The sequence below is a fragment of the Oreochromis aureus genome, linkage group 16 (assembly GCF_013358895.1).
Source record: "Oreochromis aureus strain Israel breed Guangdong linkage group 16, ZZ_aureus, whole genome shotgun sequence".
NCBI classification, from domain to species: Eukaryota; Metazoa; Chordata; class Actinopteri; order Cichliformes; family Cichlidae; genus Oreochromis; species Oreochromis aureus.
The window spans coordinates 1,232,700-1,249,641 of NC_052957.1; the positions used below are offsets into that span (position 1 = coordinate 1,232,700).

Here is a 16,942-nt window from a genome sequence, read left to right on the forward strand (position 1 = left end):
CCTGTGTGTGGAGCGTGTTTACGCGTCACTGACCTCCATCCGCCTTTCACTGGAGGTTTAAATCTGTGCCGCTGCAGATGCCCCCCCCCCAATACTTTTCCCTGCATTGAAACTGTGGCCTCTTTATTTTTAACCCTCTCGAGGCAGGCGTTGCTGATTTGCAACAGTTAAAAACTAACAACCTGATTACCCCACATACACATTTTATGAGTTTTTTTACTCAGAAGTACCACTGCAGGACTTGGTTGTGCATTAGCAACAAAAACTTAATTTGAGCCTGAGAGGGTTAAGTAGACGCCAGGCTGTGAAACTAAACTCCAGACTCTTACACCTGGGCATCATCCATCTATCCATTCATGCATCGATCCATCACCCATCCAGACTTAAAGACGACCTCTCACAGGGTCAAACATACGATCTGACAGTAAGATTAATTTAAAAGAGTACATATATGTACTTTGCCTCAAAGACACCTCTACAATCTTGCCATCTTTAAGTTTCCTTTAAATGACTAATAGATTTTTATCATTACGAGTTCTTGTACTTGTATCCACTTGTGAGAGATTTCCTTGGAATATCAAAATATCCGCTGCATCTGTGTGAAGAAGTGTTTCTCTGTGTCTGTGGAACCTGAAGGTCTCAGATCCTGGAGCTCTTCAAAGTGTGCTCAAGCTTTAAAATGATCACATATAGAGGCTGGGACATTCACAGCAGTGAATCTCTCTGAGCCGTTCTCCTGGCCAGGCTCTAACAGCGCACACGTAAAAAGTCAGTAAAATGTGGGCTGTCCACCGACTCAAACGTGAAGTGTGAAACTGCGCTGGCTTCAGATCACGTTACCGTCAGAGGAACAGCCCTCTGGCTGCTGCAGGAGCTCCTGATTGTTAAAAGATGGAAGAAATGAATTCCGAGTTCAAATGAAGCCAGTGAGCTCAGGGTTTACTTTGATGCTGAAGCTCCTGGACGTGATGACTCGACCCGAAGAGGTCAGAACATGCGGTGAGTCCGTGGGTTTAGCTGTGAGCGGCCATCAGGACAGACGGGTGATGACTCAGCTTTCTGCTGGTTTCTCTGTGATCTCAGCAGCGTCTGCTTCTCACTACTGACCTGACCGATCCTCTGGACCCACCATCGCAGCTCCAGTCACACACACTCAGTCACAGACATCAGTGTGTGTGTGAGTGTGTGCGTGTGTGTGTGTGTGTGTGCACTCACATGTGCGGCTCACAGCGGGTTCAGGTGGCACGGAGCTGCCGTGTGGCTCCGGGCTGATCGTCCTGCTTCCTGTGGCGGTGAGAGCAGCAGCAGCGTCCACATCTGTCTGCAGGCTGGCAGGAAACACTCATCCCTCTGCCTGCGAGCAGGGAGGGAGGGAGAGGAGGTCGGGATGGAGGCAGAGCCGGGGCTGAGAGGAGGAAGGAGGCGAAGGAGCCCTACTCTCTGCACACTGTGTGGAAACTTTCCTCATCAGATGGAAGAGCGTGGCCAGCTCCCTGTCAGTGTTCTCTGCCCGCTTCTGCATCTGCGCCTCCTCCTCAGCCTCACTCTCCTCCTCCTATGGACCCGCCTCCTGTCCATCAGGACGCAGAGCGTCTTCTCCATCAAACGTTTAAGAATGCAGCCATCTCGTGGCTCCTCAGGTCATTACAGGGGGAACAGGGCAGAAGCATTAAAAGAATCCTCGCTTCAGACTGCAGGACATGAAATGTCCCAAACCTGGCACATGTAGGACGGCCCTGTAATGACTCAGATATCAGCTGAGCATCTGAAGGTGGAACAATACTAAGTTTAACTTCCACCAGCTGCTTTTTAAAATTCTCCTCCAGATGTGTCGCTGACAGTAAGAATGAGAGGCTCGTTGACTCGCTGCGCCATCTTGTGGAATAAAGTGGTATTACACACAAGTGCCCGATTTGTTTTTGGACATGAAGTCATCGTTTTTATGTCGTTTAGCAGCTTTATATCATTTGGTTTTGAAACATATGTTATGAGTTTAGCAATTCTTGCTTCTGGTCTCATATCTGCTGAGTCCAGATTTACCACTCGAACTCACATGACCGATTAAAGATGCCACAGCAACTAAATGCTGCCACAGTGAGTCTCCATGTCAGCATGTGTTGAAGTGCAGACTAACTAACCCTAACCCCCCAAAACCAGAATTATGATAAAGAAAAAATATGCATTGCCTGCATTTTTAGGTAAAGAGTTGTAACTTTGCTGTTTGCAAAATTTGTGCTGTTAAAATGTTGTTTTGTTTTCAATTTTCTTAATAGAGTTAAAATGAAAAAATAACAGTAAATTCTGACCTGTGAGGTTGTGCTGAAAGAATGACACCAAACAAGGCGAGGTAACAGCTTTTAAAGGTGAAATGCAAAATCAGAAGTAGTCAAAACCAGCCGATTATACCCGGGACCTCAGAGGGTTTTAAGGTTGTTATTCTGCACCCACTCCAGCAGCACTTCAACTGCTCTTCAAGCTAAAAGTGACCTTAGTTAACTTCACCTTCATTCCCTTATGGGACAAACCCACGGTGGCTATTAGAGAGTAACATGTTGTGGTTACTTTTTGCGGTTTAAATATGTTTTTTTTTTTAAATTGACAATAACAGTACACCTCGGCGTATCGTGCGTACAATACGCCGAGGTGTACGGCAGCTTTACGTCACTGCAGTACTTTTACAGCAGCACACTGTTTAGCAGCAGGATCATAAGGTTGTTGTGTTATGAGTGATGGACGCCTCAGTGCACACTCAGTAAAGCAATGTTTTAACCAGAATCAGCACTTGATCGTTTTATACCTGCGATGTGTTTGTCTCCTGATGTCAGCTGTGAGTCCGTGGGCCTGCTGACACACCGGCGCCATCAGGGCAATCAGCTGATCTCTGGAGTAAACAAAGCGTGCAGTGTGTAGCTGCTGCGCCGCGGTCACGTTCCTCAATGAAAGTAACAGTTCCTCAGCATCAAGGAGAACCAAAACTGTCTCACCCACTCGTTTGAGAGGAACAAACCAACACTCTAATACTGAGTAAAACACTAAGAAAAGAGCAGGAGCAGCTGGCACTGGCTGCATGCCGGTGACTGGAAAATGTAACCAAGATATTGGATTTATACTTTTTAACATTTGATATCAACTATATGTTTTCCTAATATTAATTGTAAATGAAAGCTCTGAAGCTGTGTCATTCAGCCCTCTCACAGCTTCCCCAAAAACTCCCGCCTGCTGGGAAATTCTTTCCTATTTAGTTTTATATTTTTCAATAGTTTAAATAAATAGTTTAAAAAATACAAGAGGGTTAGAATTACAGGCTGGACTACAAGCTTTGTAAAATGGGAATTACACAGGTTTTTTTTCTCCTGAAACATTATCATCATTCAAAACTTTCAAGAGGTGTTAGTAAAAGTCTCACCTGTCAGTGACTGCTGTTAGGACGAGCACGGCACCGTGCTGTCAGTTCTCATTTATTCTGTGATGATGAGTCTGAGCAGGTGTCATGTCCAGCTTCTTGTTTAACTGATTGTATTTGACTGATTTGGCTGATAGTCCCCTTAAGTGATGATACCGTTGTTGTAGGGAAGGAACAGGATAAGTGAGTTCAGCCAGGCTGAGCGTATTAGCTGCGAAAGCTTGGGGATCCTGTATCGCTATCAAAGGACACTGAAGATCCCGCAAGCTGCTGATATTCTACTATCTGTAGGGACTATCTGGTGAGCCAGTGAGTTTCAAGTGTTGCACCACAGCCTGAGAGGCAGATGTTGTCCAAGATAAGGACAATCATGGATAACACCTCCCACCCACTCCATGACATGCTGGCTAGAAGCACGTTCAGTGAGAGACTGAGATTACCCACATCTCCCGTTTTTAAGGATATGTCCACTGCATGGCGGTAAGCCTCAGAATCTCCAGCTGAACCAGCTGCTGTAGCTGAAAGGGCAATCAGCCATATGACGGTGATTAAACGCTTCGCCACAAGGTGTCACTGCTAGGCTTCCCAACACACTGAATGGACCGACAACACCTGAAGAGCTTCCTGAGTATGCCCAGTTCTTCTTTTCTTCAGAATGCAGCACGACAGTTTATTATCACGATTATTTTTGCTTTGAGGTAAAATCACGAGCACCAAAGTGTCCCCTCTGATGTTTGCTGTAACTGTTCAGGTCACAGCGAGGTGTGGACACACAGGTTTGTGGACACGGCAACTCGTTCTGGAAGTTATAGCGCAGGAGCAGACAGGAAGCAGCCTTTTTATTTCTGTCAATAATAATAATAATAATGATAATGATAATAATAATAATAATAGCAGCTATAAACTGCAGCGTAGAGCTGAGCTGAGTGTTTTGTCCTGCTCAGCACCTGAAACACTCCGGTTAAACTGATGATCAGATTTTATGAATGTATGACACCGAGGTTATGACGTCAGCAAAGTAAAGGTTTTTATCACCAGAAAGGAAGCAATGCAGAAGGAGAAAACGTGCACGTGCGCGTGGCTGAGAGTGAGAAGAGGGAAGTCGAGGTTGTCTGTAAGAGAGGACGTGCGCAGAATGGGAAGCACTCTTCACCGCGGCCCTGAGAGGAGCAGCCCGGGCTCCTGTGACAGACTCTGATTCAGGTGAGTCTGTAAGTCTGTGAGGACGCAGCGCTCACAGAGGCTTCCTGGGATCAGATACGCATTTATTAGCGATGAAAGAAATATCTGGCTCTTACTTAGGTGGGAGAACAGCTCCGGCTGTCACGCGTGTCCTAAGCTTTTATGACTGTGCAGCGTCCTGCGCGCTGCTGGAAACCTTTGAGTCTTCAAACTCAGTTTGCTTTGAATCATCTTTATCGTGCTGACCTGAGCCGGTCCTGCAGCACAGTCTGGAGATTTACAGCTTTGCTTCTTTTTCATTCATTTCATGTTTGACTTCCTGTTTATTTATATTAATATTAACAGGGTTTCCGTGGTGTGCGCGCTTGCTCGTCTGTGTGACTTTGTTTTATGTCGGATCAGCACTAAAAGGCTTTCAGCAGAATCACAGAGCGAGCCGTTACAGATCCGGACACTTTCTTCAGAATCTGCTTAGACACCACAAAAAGAGACTTTTTCCCCTTTTTCTTTTCAAGTAAATATATAATTGTCAAAACTGACCTGTAACACCACAGATGTTGCTGTAGTTCATAATATTAAAATGAAAAATAAATAAAACAAATGTATTTTAGAGACACATTGTAATACATCTCAGTAATATTGAGGTAACATAACATTTTATTTTTTACAGAATTGTCTTGACGTTCAGTTTGCCTTTTTTTTTTTTTTAATGAACTGAGAGGTTGGCTGTAAAAAGAAAAATAGTAAACCAGTACAACCAGTATAAACCAGCTATATAAATACAACTAAACTGAACTGAATTATTGTTGAGTGTATGTAGCTCAGATTTAATTTGCTGCAGTGAGAAACCAGAAGTTTTTCAATGAAACACATCACTGCGCAAAGAAGAAAGAACAGCTTCATGATGGTTTATTTCAAGCCAAGTTTGACTCGCTACTTCAGCAGTAAAAAAGTTGTTTGCATTTATGACATGATACCTGTAATACACCTGGGGTATGGCTGCTAAATCTATTTGTATAACTGGTTAGCAGCTGCATGCATAGAGCACACACTTGCAGTTACCACAGACTTTCACTCTGTGATGCTCTATGATGCTCTGTGGATTTCCTGTTGGGGGGACAGAAAGCTGCTCTTCAGGATGTTTGACTCTGTAGCTGTTATTGTATCTGCTGTGTTATTTGCTTACAGCATGCAGAGGTGGAACAGCTGCTGTCTGTGAGCCTGACACCATCTAATCCGGTGAGTGTGTGCTAAACACTATTTAAACACAAAGTACTGAGATTATATCACTTTATTACTGTGACCTTGTCACTAATCTGAATACAATGTGGGCTCATTACATTTCCAGTAACACCTGCTGGAGCCCAGCCAGACTATGGGGAAGATGAAACAGTGTGTTTACACACAATAATAGATATGTGACCACAGCATGTTTTACCTTTGTTTTACAGGCAGACATGTTAACTGCAGGCCTCGTGGTCGGACTGCTCGGTGGTAAGTTATGTTTGGGCTTTACTCCTTGTGGAGGATGTGCTGCTAATTTGTACTTTTTATATTTATTTAAGGACAAACAAACCTAAAGTAATTAAAGACCATCTACTCCATTTGTCTTTCTTTCATGAGCATGTGTCCATATTTTAATCATACAGCTAGTACAGCTCTATGATTTACCATGTCCTGGCTTTAAGTGTACTGCATCCATACTAAATCCAAGTAAATGCATTCCAGCCTCATCGGCTTCAAGTGAAAGCTAAATGGAGTTTACAGTACACAGCTGAGGCTCTGTCTGCGTGTTAAGTGCTGATGTATCGACTGAGTGTCCTGACCAAGTGTCTCCTGCATTGTGTGAGGCTCTTATTTATTGAACAGACAAAGCCCCTAAAGCTCTTCATTCATCATTCTTGGCCTCTGCAGCTCGAGGTGCCCCAGACAACAAATATTTAAACCCTCTGGTAAACAATCAATCTCGAGCCGACTAAACTCTCAATAGAAACCAGCTAACTACCTGCTAACTCTGCCTAACCTTGTAAATCCTCTTGTTTATGACACTCTGCTGTTTTTAACCTTCAGTTTGTTTCTTTGATTTTAGGGCTGAAGGAGCATTTAGAGCTAATAATACCACAATAACCCAACAGATCCATCTCATCTCACTGGAGATTTTTAATATTAAATTACGTTTCACTTAGTTTAATTCAATTTATTTATTTAGCAACAAAAACAGCCTCGGGCTGCTTTATATTATAAGGTAAAGACTGGACAACAACACAAAGAATACAGAGAACCCAAAACAACTGATAGTAATTTGGGAAAGTTAATGACCCAAATTAGCCACTAGTGTGAGAGACTGCACACTAGTGCCAGAAGGAAAAAGGTTTATGAGGCACAAAGAACCAATCAGATTTCTGTTTTTAAAATAAAAAAAACCCTTGAATTTAACCAGAAGTCGTCCTGTCAGTGCCTGTCTGTTTACAGTTTGGCTGGTTTTCTCAAACTGTGCGTTACATCACTGATGTCATGATTACATCATTATTGACGTGTTTGTGTTTCCAGCCCTCATCTCGGGTCAGCGAGCGGAGCTCCTCGGTGCCACTGTTGGAGGCTCTGTGCTGGTTCCCTGTAAACTCCCAGCTCCACTAAGCCTGAAGTGGTTTTACTGGCAGGAGGACGAGACTGAAAACATTTTGATTCATTGTGATCAAACTTGTGATACAACAACTGAAGTCTACAGGAACAGAGTTACAGTCTTTGCTTCTGAGTTTGGATCGGGGAACATCTCCATTAAACTTCACAGTGTTACAGCTGCAGATGACCAGAAGTCGTTCTGGGTCATGGCTTCCTTCAAAGACAGATGTGAGCGCTGCTGCAACTCAACACTGCAGGTTTCAGGTAAGGAAGATATCTTCTTACTTCCAGATCGAATACGTCTCCACGGGCTCTCTGAGACTTTTCACACAGCTCTGACTATCATGTTCTTGTTTCTGGCATGAAGTGTTTGTGCTGATGTGCTCTGACTGTCTGTGGTGTGTAAACAGTGTTCACCTCTGTCAAAGCTCCTTACAGAGGTATAAACCTGACCATTGACACAGCAGACACTGCGACCTGCACAGCGCGTGGAGGATACCCTGAATCCAGCGTGTCATGGTCGGGTCAAAACACGACCAGTGGTGAATATGTGGACCTGCATGAATACAAACCGACCCACGAGAGGGACGCAAAGGATGGAACCTTCACTGTAAGGAGCTCCGTCAGTGTGAAGGAGCTGGTGTCTGTGACCTGCCGCATCACCAACCCTCGCTCCAACCAAAGCATCAACAGCACCACAGAGATGGACAGAGATGGTGCTGGTGAGTGCAGCACATCAGCAAACCCCAGTATCTGCCAGAGTGGGAGTGCTGGTGGAGGTGGTATTAGACAGGCGGGGCTGTAAAATGTTGTGACATTAGCACTTTCTTAGATATTTTGTTAAACTCAGTGCTTGTTTGAGCCTAATCAGAAGTATGATTGTTGTACATCTGTCCCCCGATGGATGTTCACACTGTTCCAGTTAGTTCTGGAACATTTTTAAAATTAAGCCATTAAAAATCATTAAAAATCATTAAAAGCCAATAAAAATCAGGCACTTTCTGATTCAGCAAACACTTCACTGAGTCGAAATCCTGTAAAGGCACAGACGCCTCCAAGACCTTACTGGATCATCCTGCAGTGAATGTTTGATGAACGTTATGACAGAGATGACCACTGATACTGCCATCACTGTCCTGACTAGGGATGGGTATTGATAAGATTTTCACGATTCCGATTCCATTTTCGATTCTTATTTTTAAAAAGGAGAACACTAAGGTCGATTAGCTTAGAACTTTGTTTTATAACTTCTCTTTGAACAAGATAGAAATTTAGGAGTAACATGGCCTTATAAACCCAACAGTGAGATCTTAAGAGATCCACAGCCTACGGCTCTTCAATGGGGTGTCACAGGGTCCCCGGGAAAAAAACATTGTAAATGTAAAACAATAAAATAAATATTCTTCTGTAGCAATAACAAAGTATAACAAATTATTCTGTAGCAATTACACAAGAATATCCAGTAATGTCCCTGCCTACAATTAAACACATTCACTTACCGAAAATCGGGGCAAATGGGTGCAAGGTTTTGACCACAAACTTAGTCACTGCTCGGTGACATTCGTCTATCCTGGCCTGAAAGGAGACGCTACCGGTAGACTGCAGCGAGAAATGCCAGCGAGCGCCAGTCAGACTCTGTCTGTATCATCATGGTCACCTAAATCAGCGGTCCCCAACCCCCGGGCCTCGGACCGGTACCGGTCCGTGAGTCGTTTGGTACCGGGCCGCGAGAGTTGAGGCTCGGGTGTGAAATGCATTGTTTTCAGGGTTTTTATCGGTTTTCAGCGTTATTTTGTTATCGTTTTTATCGTTAACTCGGTTTTCCTGGGTCTTTTCACGTGTGTTGTGAATAAATCTTCTTTTTTTCGGTACCGGTACTGGTTTTATTTTGTTGTATTTATCCGCGACACCTTAAAAGCCGGTCCGTGAAAATATTGTCGGGCATAAACCGGTCCGTGGCGCAAAAAAGGTTGGGGACCGCTGACCTAAATGCATAGTAATGGCAGGTTTTGTAATAAAGCAGATCGCGCTAACATAATATGCACTGTTAGTTGATTATTTACCTGCCGCATTAATGGGAGAGGACGTGCAAACGTTACCGCTGCTGCTGGGTTGAGATTCACGAGTCCGGAGCGGAATTAAAAACACGACATTCATTTAAGGTCATCGTGTGTTTTGTGAGCAAATGCTTTTGCATATTCGTAGTGTTTCCTCCTTTAAATGAAATATCTACTTTGCAAGTATTGCAAGTTGCCCTGTTGTCATCTGTTCTTGTAAAGTATAACCAAACTTTTGAGCGTTTGAGCTGCCATGTTTCCTGCCAGGTAAATGACGCTCCGCAACGTGGTGACGTCATTCGGGGCGACTGGAATCGATAAGGGAATCGTTTGCAAAAATGGCAAACAATTCCAAGGAATTGAAACAGTGGGAACCGGTTCTCAACAAGAACCGGGTTTCGATACCCATTCCTAGTCCTGACAGTGTTACATGGCCGTCCTTCAGATTTCAACTTCAATTTTATTTACACAGCGCCAAATCACAACAACAGTCGCCTCAAGGCGCTTTATATTGTAAGGCAGACCCTACAATAATACATACAGAGAAAAACCCAACAATCATATGACCCCCTATGAGCAAGCACTTTGGCGACAGTGGGAAGGAAAAACTCCCTTTTAACAGGAAGAAACCTCCAGCAGAACCAGGCTCAGGGAGGGGCGGGGCCATCTGCTGTGATTGGTTGGGGTGAGAGAAGGAAGACAGGATAAAGACATGCTGTGGAAGAGAGACAGAAATTAATAACAGATATGATTCGATGCAGAGAGGTCTATTAACACATAGTGAGTGAAGAAGAAACACCCAATGCATCATGGGAATCCCCGGCAGCCTACGTCTATTGCAGCATAACTAAGGGAGGATTCAGGGTCACCTGGTCCAGCCCTAACTATATGCTTTAGCAAAAAGGAAAGTTTGAAGCCTAATCTTGAAAGTAGAGATAGTGTCTGTCTCCCGAATCCAAACTGGAAGCTGGTTCCACAGAAGAGGGGCCTGAAAACTGAAGGCTCTGCCTCCCATTCTACTTTTAAATACTCTAGGAACAACAAGTAGGCCTGCAGAGCGAGAGCGAAGTGCTCTAATAGGGTGATATGGTACTACAAGGTCATTAAGATAAGATGGGGCCTGATTATTTAAGACCTTGTATGTGAGGAGCAGGATTTTGAATTCAATTCTGGATTTAACAGGAAGCCAATGAAGGGAAGCCAAAACAGGAGAAATTGTTAGGATGCCTGGGTCGTTGACCCAGGGCTTTTGAGTTTATTATATTATTTATCATTTCTAGTCTTTGGGTTTCTTAGAGTTCTGTCTTATGGTTTGTCTCTGTGTTCTATAGTTGCTCTGTCTCCCCTGTCAGCTGTATCCCCTTGTTAAGTTTGCGTCTCTGTGTTATGTTTCCTGTTTTACTTTGAAAGTCCGTGTTTCATGTTAGTGTATCTGGTTTTGCTTTCCTTGTCTCGTTAGTCCTGATTTGCCCCAGCTGTGTTTCCCTCCTGTTGCCCATTCCCTGATTGCTCCCTCTATGTATTTAAGCCCTGTGTTTCAGTTTGTCATTGTCGCGATCTACTCTTATCTACCCTCACTCATGCTGTGTGTTTTGTTTTCCGGCCTGTGTTAATGTTTGTACTTTGGAAGTTTCGTTACCGTTTTTTGAGTTCAGCATTAAAGCTGTTTAAGTTCACGTTTGTCTCCGGAGTCTGCACTTTGGGTCCTTTTCCTGCCTGCACACAGCCTACACCTAACAGAAGATCGCGACCAGAACATGGACCCAGCAGACTCTGTGTGGTATCGGAGACCTGCAGTTTCTGCCTTCCTCAAAGAGAGGGTGAGGCAGGAGGCTAAGCATGCCCGGGAGCTCGAGTCACCCTTCTATGGGTCATGTTTGGCTTGGGGAGGGCCCCACAGCCTCCAAACTGCCATGACTACGGCTGAGCCGGCACCTATGCCTCGGTCTATCAGATTGAGCACATGCTCATTATCTCCAATCACTACACCTTCGTCTCCACCCCAGGTTTTCCAGTCCGACAAGAGGGTTAAGCAGCGGAGGAAGAAGCATTACATGACGCCGGACATTAGACTCACTCCGCTGCAGTCCTTCGCTCTGTTTATGGGTCTGCCACGTTCTGAACTTCACAAACTCTCTGCTTCCTCATCGCAGCCTGGTCCTTTTGAGGATTCGCAGCCCAGTTTGCCACCTCCCACTTCCCGGAGAAAGCGACACTCACACCGTCGCCACTCTGTCTCTGCTGGGCCTGCTCCTCTGCCTTCCTGTGCTCCTGCTCCCAAGGCAGCTGCGGTCCAGCCATCCCCTTCACCTGTATCAGTTCCTCGGGTGAGGGGGGCCAGGGGCCAGTTGATCCCTGCTCCAGTTTCCAGGCCAGCTGAGGCTCTGCTAGTCCCTGCACCCGTACCTGTTCCTTGGGTGGGGACAGCAGCTGCCCAGCCGTCGCCTGTTCCGGTTTCCAGCGTGAGGCTTGCCAGGACACAGCCTACCTCTGCACCCATACCTACTCCTCAGATGGGAGCGGCTAGTGCCCAGCAGGCTCGTGCACCCATTCCTGACCTTGCTGGAGGCTCTGGTGAGCCCGTCCAGCCGTTTTTCTCGTTTTCTGGAGGCTCAGGAGAATTAGCTCAGCTACCTGCTAATCCACCACCTAACCCACCATTGCTACCATCGTTACAACAGTCAATAGAACTTCAACTTCTATCCATAGCTCAAACATTAGCTCGCCTCTCACCTCAGCCTTCTGTTCCCGCTGGGGATTCTGGAGAACCGCACCAGCCTTTGTTCGTCTCCACTGGAGGGTCCGAGGGGCCCGTCCAGCCTTCTGTTCCCACTGGGGGTTCTGGAGAACCGCGCCAGCCTTTGTTCGTCTCCGCTGGAGGGTCCGAGGGGCCCGTCCAGCCTTCTGTTCCCGCTGGGGGTTCTGGAGAACCGCACCAGCCTTTGTTTGTCTCCGCTGGAGGGTCCGAGGGGCCCGTCCAGCCTTCTGTTCCCGCTGGGGGTTCTGGAGAACCACACCAGCCTTTGTTCGTCTCCGCTGGAGGGTCTGAGGGGCCCGTCCAGCCTTCTGCCTCCGCTGGAGGGTCCGAGGGGCCCGTCCAGCCTTCTGTTCCCGCTGGGGGTTCTGGAGACCCGCACCAGCCTTTGTTCGTCTCAACTGGAGGGTCTGAGGGGCCCGTCCAGCCTTCTGCCTCCGCTGGAGGGTCCGAGGGGCCCGTCCAGCCTTCTGTTCCCGCTGGGGGTTCTGGAGACCCGCACCAGCCTTTGTTCGTCTCCACTGGAGGGTCCGAGGGGCCCGTCCAGCCTTCTGCCTCCGCTGGAGGGTCCGAGGGGCCCGTCCAGCCTTCATCGCCACCACCTGCGGCTCCCACGCCGTCGCCTGCAGTGCCACCACCTGCGGCTCCCATGCCGTCGCCTGCAGTGCCACCACCTGCGGCTCCCACGCCGTCACCTGCAGCTTCGTCCTCGCCTGGTCCAGCTACGGCTACGGCTTCGTCCTCGCCTGGTCCAGCTACGGCTACGGCTTCGTCCTCGCCTGGTCCAGCTACGGCTACGGCTTCGTCCTCGCCTGGTCCAGCTACGGCTTCAGCTCCGCCTTCGTCTGGTCCAGCTTCAGCGTCACCTGCAGCGTCACCCTCGTCTGGTCCAGCCTCCGAGTCTTCACCCTCGTCTGGTCCAGCCTCCGTGTCTTCAGCTTCGCCTGGTCCGGCTTCAGCCTCTGTTTCGCCTGGTCTGGCCTCCGTGTCTTCGCCTTCAGTGTCGCCTGGTCCTGCCTCGCTCCGTCTAGCTTCGTCTGCGCCTGAGGTCTCCATGCCGTCTGGTCCTGCTCGGCCTGCTCGTCCTATCCGGCCTGCTCGTCCTGTCCGGCCTCCTTCCAGGCCTCTGATTGGACGTCCTCGCCCTGCTCAGCCTGCACGTCCTCGTCCTGTCCGGCCACTTTCCAGGCTGATGGCGGACTGTCATCACCGTCGTGGACGGCCCCCTGAACTCCGTCGCTGCCGGTGCCTCCCGCCCGGCCGGCCTCCTGACCTGCTCCGTCGCCGCCGGTGCCTCGCGCCCGGCCGGCCCCCTGACCTGTTTTCTGGGCTCTTGGGCCGTCGGCCTCCAGACCTCCTTCGCCTGGCTCACCGCCGCTGCCCTCTGCGTGGCCGGCCTCCGGACCTTCTTCGCTTGCCTCGCCGCCGTTGCTTTTCGCACGGCCGGCCTCCTGAACGACCCAGGTTTGGACTTTGGTGCCGTCAGCCTCCGGGCCGGCCCCCTGAACTTTTTTTTTTTTGGCACTGTCGTGTGCCTGGTTTTGTTTGGTTGTTTTCTGGGCTCCAGTGTTTTCTGTTTTTGGTCTCTGGGTTGTGTTTGGTTTGTTTCGAGCCCTCCGTCCTGGACCCCCACCGCCCGCCCTGGTTGGGTTGTTTTTTGTTTTGGTGTTTTGGTTTGGGCTGTCTGGGAGCCAGCCCTTTAGGGGGGGGTACTGTTAGGATGCCTGGGTCGTTGACCCAGGGCTTTTGAGTTTATTATATTATTTATCATTTCTAGTCTTTGGGTTTCTTAGTTCTGTCTTATGATTTGTCTCTGTGTTCTATAGTTGCTCTGTCTCCCCTGTCAGCTGTATCCCCTTGTTAAGTTTGCGTCTCTGTGTTATGTTTCCTGTTTTACTTTGAAAGTCCGTGTTTCATGTTAGTGTATCTGGTTTTGCTTTCCTTGTCTCGTTAGTCCTGATTTGCCCCAGCTGTGTTTCCCTCCTGTTGCCCATTCCCTGATTGCTCCCTCTATGTATTTAAGCCCTGTGTTTCAGTTTGTCATTGTCGCGATCTACTCTTATCTACCCTCACTCATGCTGTGTGTTTTGTTTTCCGGCCTGTGTTAATGTTTGTACTTTGGAAGTTTCGTTACCCTTTTTTGAGTTCAGCATTAAAGCTGTTTAAGTTCACGTTTGTCTCCGGAGTCTGCACTTTGGGTCCTTTTCCTGCCTGCACACAGCCTACACCTAACAGAAATCTGCTCTCTTTCTAGTCCCTGTCAGGACTCTTGCTGCAGCATTTTGGATTAACTGAAGACTTTTCAGGGAGTTTTTAGGACATCCTGATAATAATGAATTACAGTAGTCCAGCCTGGAAGTAATAAATGCATGAACTAGTTTTTCAGCGTCACTCTGAGACAGGATATTTCTAATTTTAGAGATGTTGCGCAAATGGAAGAAAGCAGTCTTACATATTTGTTTAATATGTGCGTTGAAGGACATGTCCTGGTCAAAAATGACTCCAAGGTTCCTCACAGTGTTACTGGAGGCCAAGGTAATGCCATCCAGAGTAAGAATCTGGCTTTGCGGAGGGCTTTCTTATAAAGCAGCAAACTATTTCTCCAGGCTAAATGATGATCCTCTAAATTTGTGACACGCCATTTCCTCTCCAGCTTACGAGTTATCTGCTTTGGGCTACGTGTTTGAGAATTATACCACGGAGTCAGGTACTTGGATTTGAGGCCTTAGTTTTCACAGGAGCTACAGTATCCAGAGTCGCATGCGTAGTGAGGAGGTAAAATTATTAACAAGATAATCGACCTCTGTTGGAGTAGCGTTCAGATAGCTGCTCTGCTCTATGTTGGTACAGGGCATTGAAGATGATAACAGTGGGTGGATTATATTCTTAAACTTAGTTACAGCACTTTCAGAAAGACATCTACTTTGATAAAGTCTACTCTCCACTGCTGTGTAATCAATTATTGTAAATGTAAATGTTATCAGGAAATGATCAGACAGCAGAGGGTTTTCAGGAAACACTGTTAAATGTTCAGTTTCTATGCCATATGTTAAAACAAGATCTAGAGTGTGATTAAAGTGGTGGGTGGGTTCTTTTACATTCTGAGAGAAGCCAATTGAGTCTAATAACAGATTAAATGCGATGTTGAGGCTGTCATTTTTAGCATCTACATGGATGTTAAAATCACCCACAATAATTATTTTATCTGAGCTGAGCACTAAATCAGATAAAAAGTCTGAGAAATCAGAGAGAAACTCTGTGTAAGGCCCAGGTGGACGATAGATGATAACAAGTAAGACTGGTTTCTGAGTTTTACAGCTGGGGTGGACGAGGCTAAGAATCAGGCTTTCAAATGAACTAAAAGTCTGTCTTGGTCTTTCGTTAATTAATAGGCTGGTGTGAAAAATTGCTGCCACACCGCCCCCTCGGCCTGTGCTTCGAGGTTTCTGGTAGTTAGAATGACTCGGGGGTGTTGATTCATTTAAACTAACATACTCATCCTGCTGCAACCAGGTTTCTGTAAGGTAGAGTAAATCGATTTGTTGATCAATTATTAAGTCATGTACTAACAGAGACTTGGAGGAGAGAGACCTAATATTTAATAATTGATCGACGTAATATTTAATAATTGATCAGTGGTTGTTGATCAATGGTCATGAGAGTTTGCATTCAGGCATTGTGCAAATGTACTTTTTATAAGATTGGGGAAACCTGCAGTCAGCTGAGACTGAAGAAGTCACCTGGATGAGTGACGAAATGTTTCTCCCACTGAAGACGTCCAGATGAGCAGAATATTTAATAGTCCACATTTCACTGTTTTACTCTTTGGTTCAGATGTGGATACTGTATTGTTCTTTCTTTGTGATTTTTTATGTTTAAATTGTTTGTTGCTGGTTTTTAGTTTGTTTTTTGTCTGTTTGGGAGCTGACACAGTCTCAATGGAGATGGGTTTTGGGGGTAGCAGGGAGAGAAGCTGCAGAGAGGCGTGTAAGACTGCAACTCTGCTTCCTGGTCCCAACTCTGGATAGTCATATTTTGGGGGGTTCAATAAATTTGTCCATATTTCTAGAAATGAGAGCTGCTCCATCCAAAGTGGGATGGATGCCGTCTCTCCTAACAAGACCAGGTTTCCTCCAGAAGGTTTGCCAATTATCTATGAAGCCCACATCGTTTCTTGGACACCACTGTCACTGTTAAAATTTCATTAATAAGAGAAATTGTTCATGTAGCCTAACCTGGATTTTAAGGTAACCTGAATAATAATTCAGTTGTTGGTAAAGCAGCCCAGCTCATTTCTGTTGTTCTGTCATATTCTTCACAGGTCCAGACACAAATCCAGGAGTGCACTCATCCATAAGTCTAGTGTCTGTCTTAATAGTACTAGTACTACTAGTAATAGCAGTAATAGCAGTAGGCAAATACATCTGCTACAAGAAATGTAAGTAAAACATTGAGTTATGTTCTTTTAACATTTACAGTAAACATATGATGTAATGTTGAAAATGAATTGTTCAAACACGGATCAAAAAATCAGTGACAGCAATAATCAATCAAAATGATGAAGAGTCATAGACCCTGTTAGGCTTTTGGATTCAGGTCTTCAGAGCTGTGATGGAGTGTCTTTGCACTTCCGTGTTGTCAGCGTCGTGTCTTCATCGATGACCTCTTCGGGTCACATGCAGACATGTTTGAGCGATCAGCAGGAGCATGCTGCTGTGATCGCTTCATGTTTTTGTGATGTTAAAGTAGGCGGGGTCAGAGCCACCGTTTTGACCCCGCCTACGGAGCACTTAGCTGTTTCATAAAGAGAGCGAATGTTCATCCGTCTGTAAAGTCACACAGGCTGTCCACAAACACACGTTTTAAATGAGACGAACAGTTTAACATTAGTGTCACACAGCACAGCCACAGGCAACACAACGT

At 46.3% G+C, this 16,942-nt stretch overlaps 1 protein-coding gene across 3 annotated transcripts in view; it reads left to right on the top strand.

Annotated features, from left to right (window-relative positions):
* Window positions 1-16,942, top strand: part of LOC116314952 (butyrophilin subfamily 2 member A2-like) — a 28,831-nt gene that overhangs the window by 8,200 nt on the left and 3,689 nt on the right. Inside the window, exons 1-7 of one of the 3 annotated variants that reach the window (XM_039600275.1) lie at window positions 4,047-4,179; window positions 4,442-4,606; window positions 5,774-5,824; window positions 6,037-6,079; window positions 7,136-7,471; window positions 7,636-7,929; window positions 16,341-16,457. In XM_039600275.1, the coding sequence (XP_039456209.1) occupies window positions 6,043-6,079; window positions 7,136-7,471; window positions 7,636-7,929; window positions 16,341-16,457 (784 nt within the window). In that variant the 5' untranslated portion in view covers window positions 4,047-4,179; window positions 4,442-4,606; window positions 5,774-5,824; window positions 6,037-6,042. Of the gene's footprint in view, window positions 1-4,046; window positions 4,180-4,441; window positions 4,607-5,773; window positions 5,825-6,036; window positions 6,080-7,135; window positions 7,472-7,635; window positions 7,930-16,340; window positions 16,458-16,942 lie in introns of those variants that run through there. The other 2 variants (XM_039600276.1, XM_031733103.2) reach the window with 2 other exon arrangements.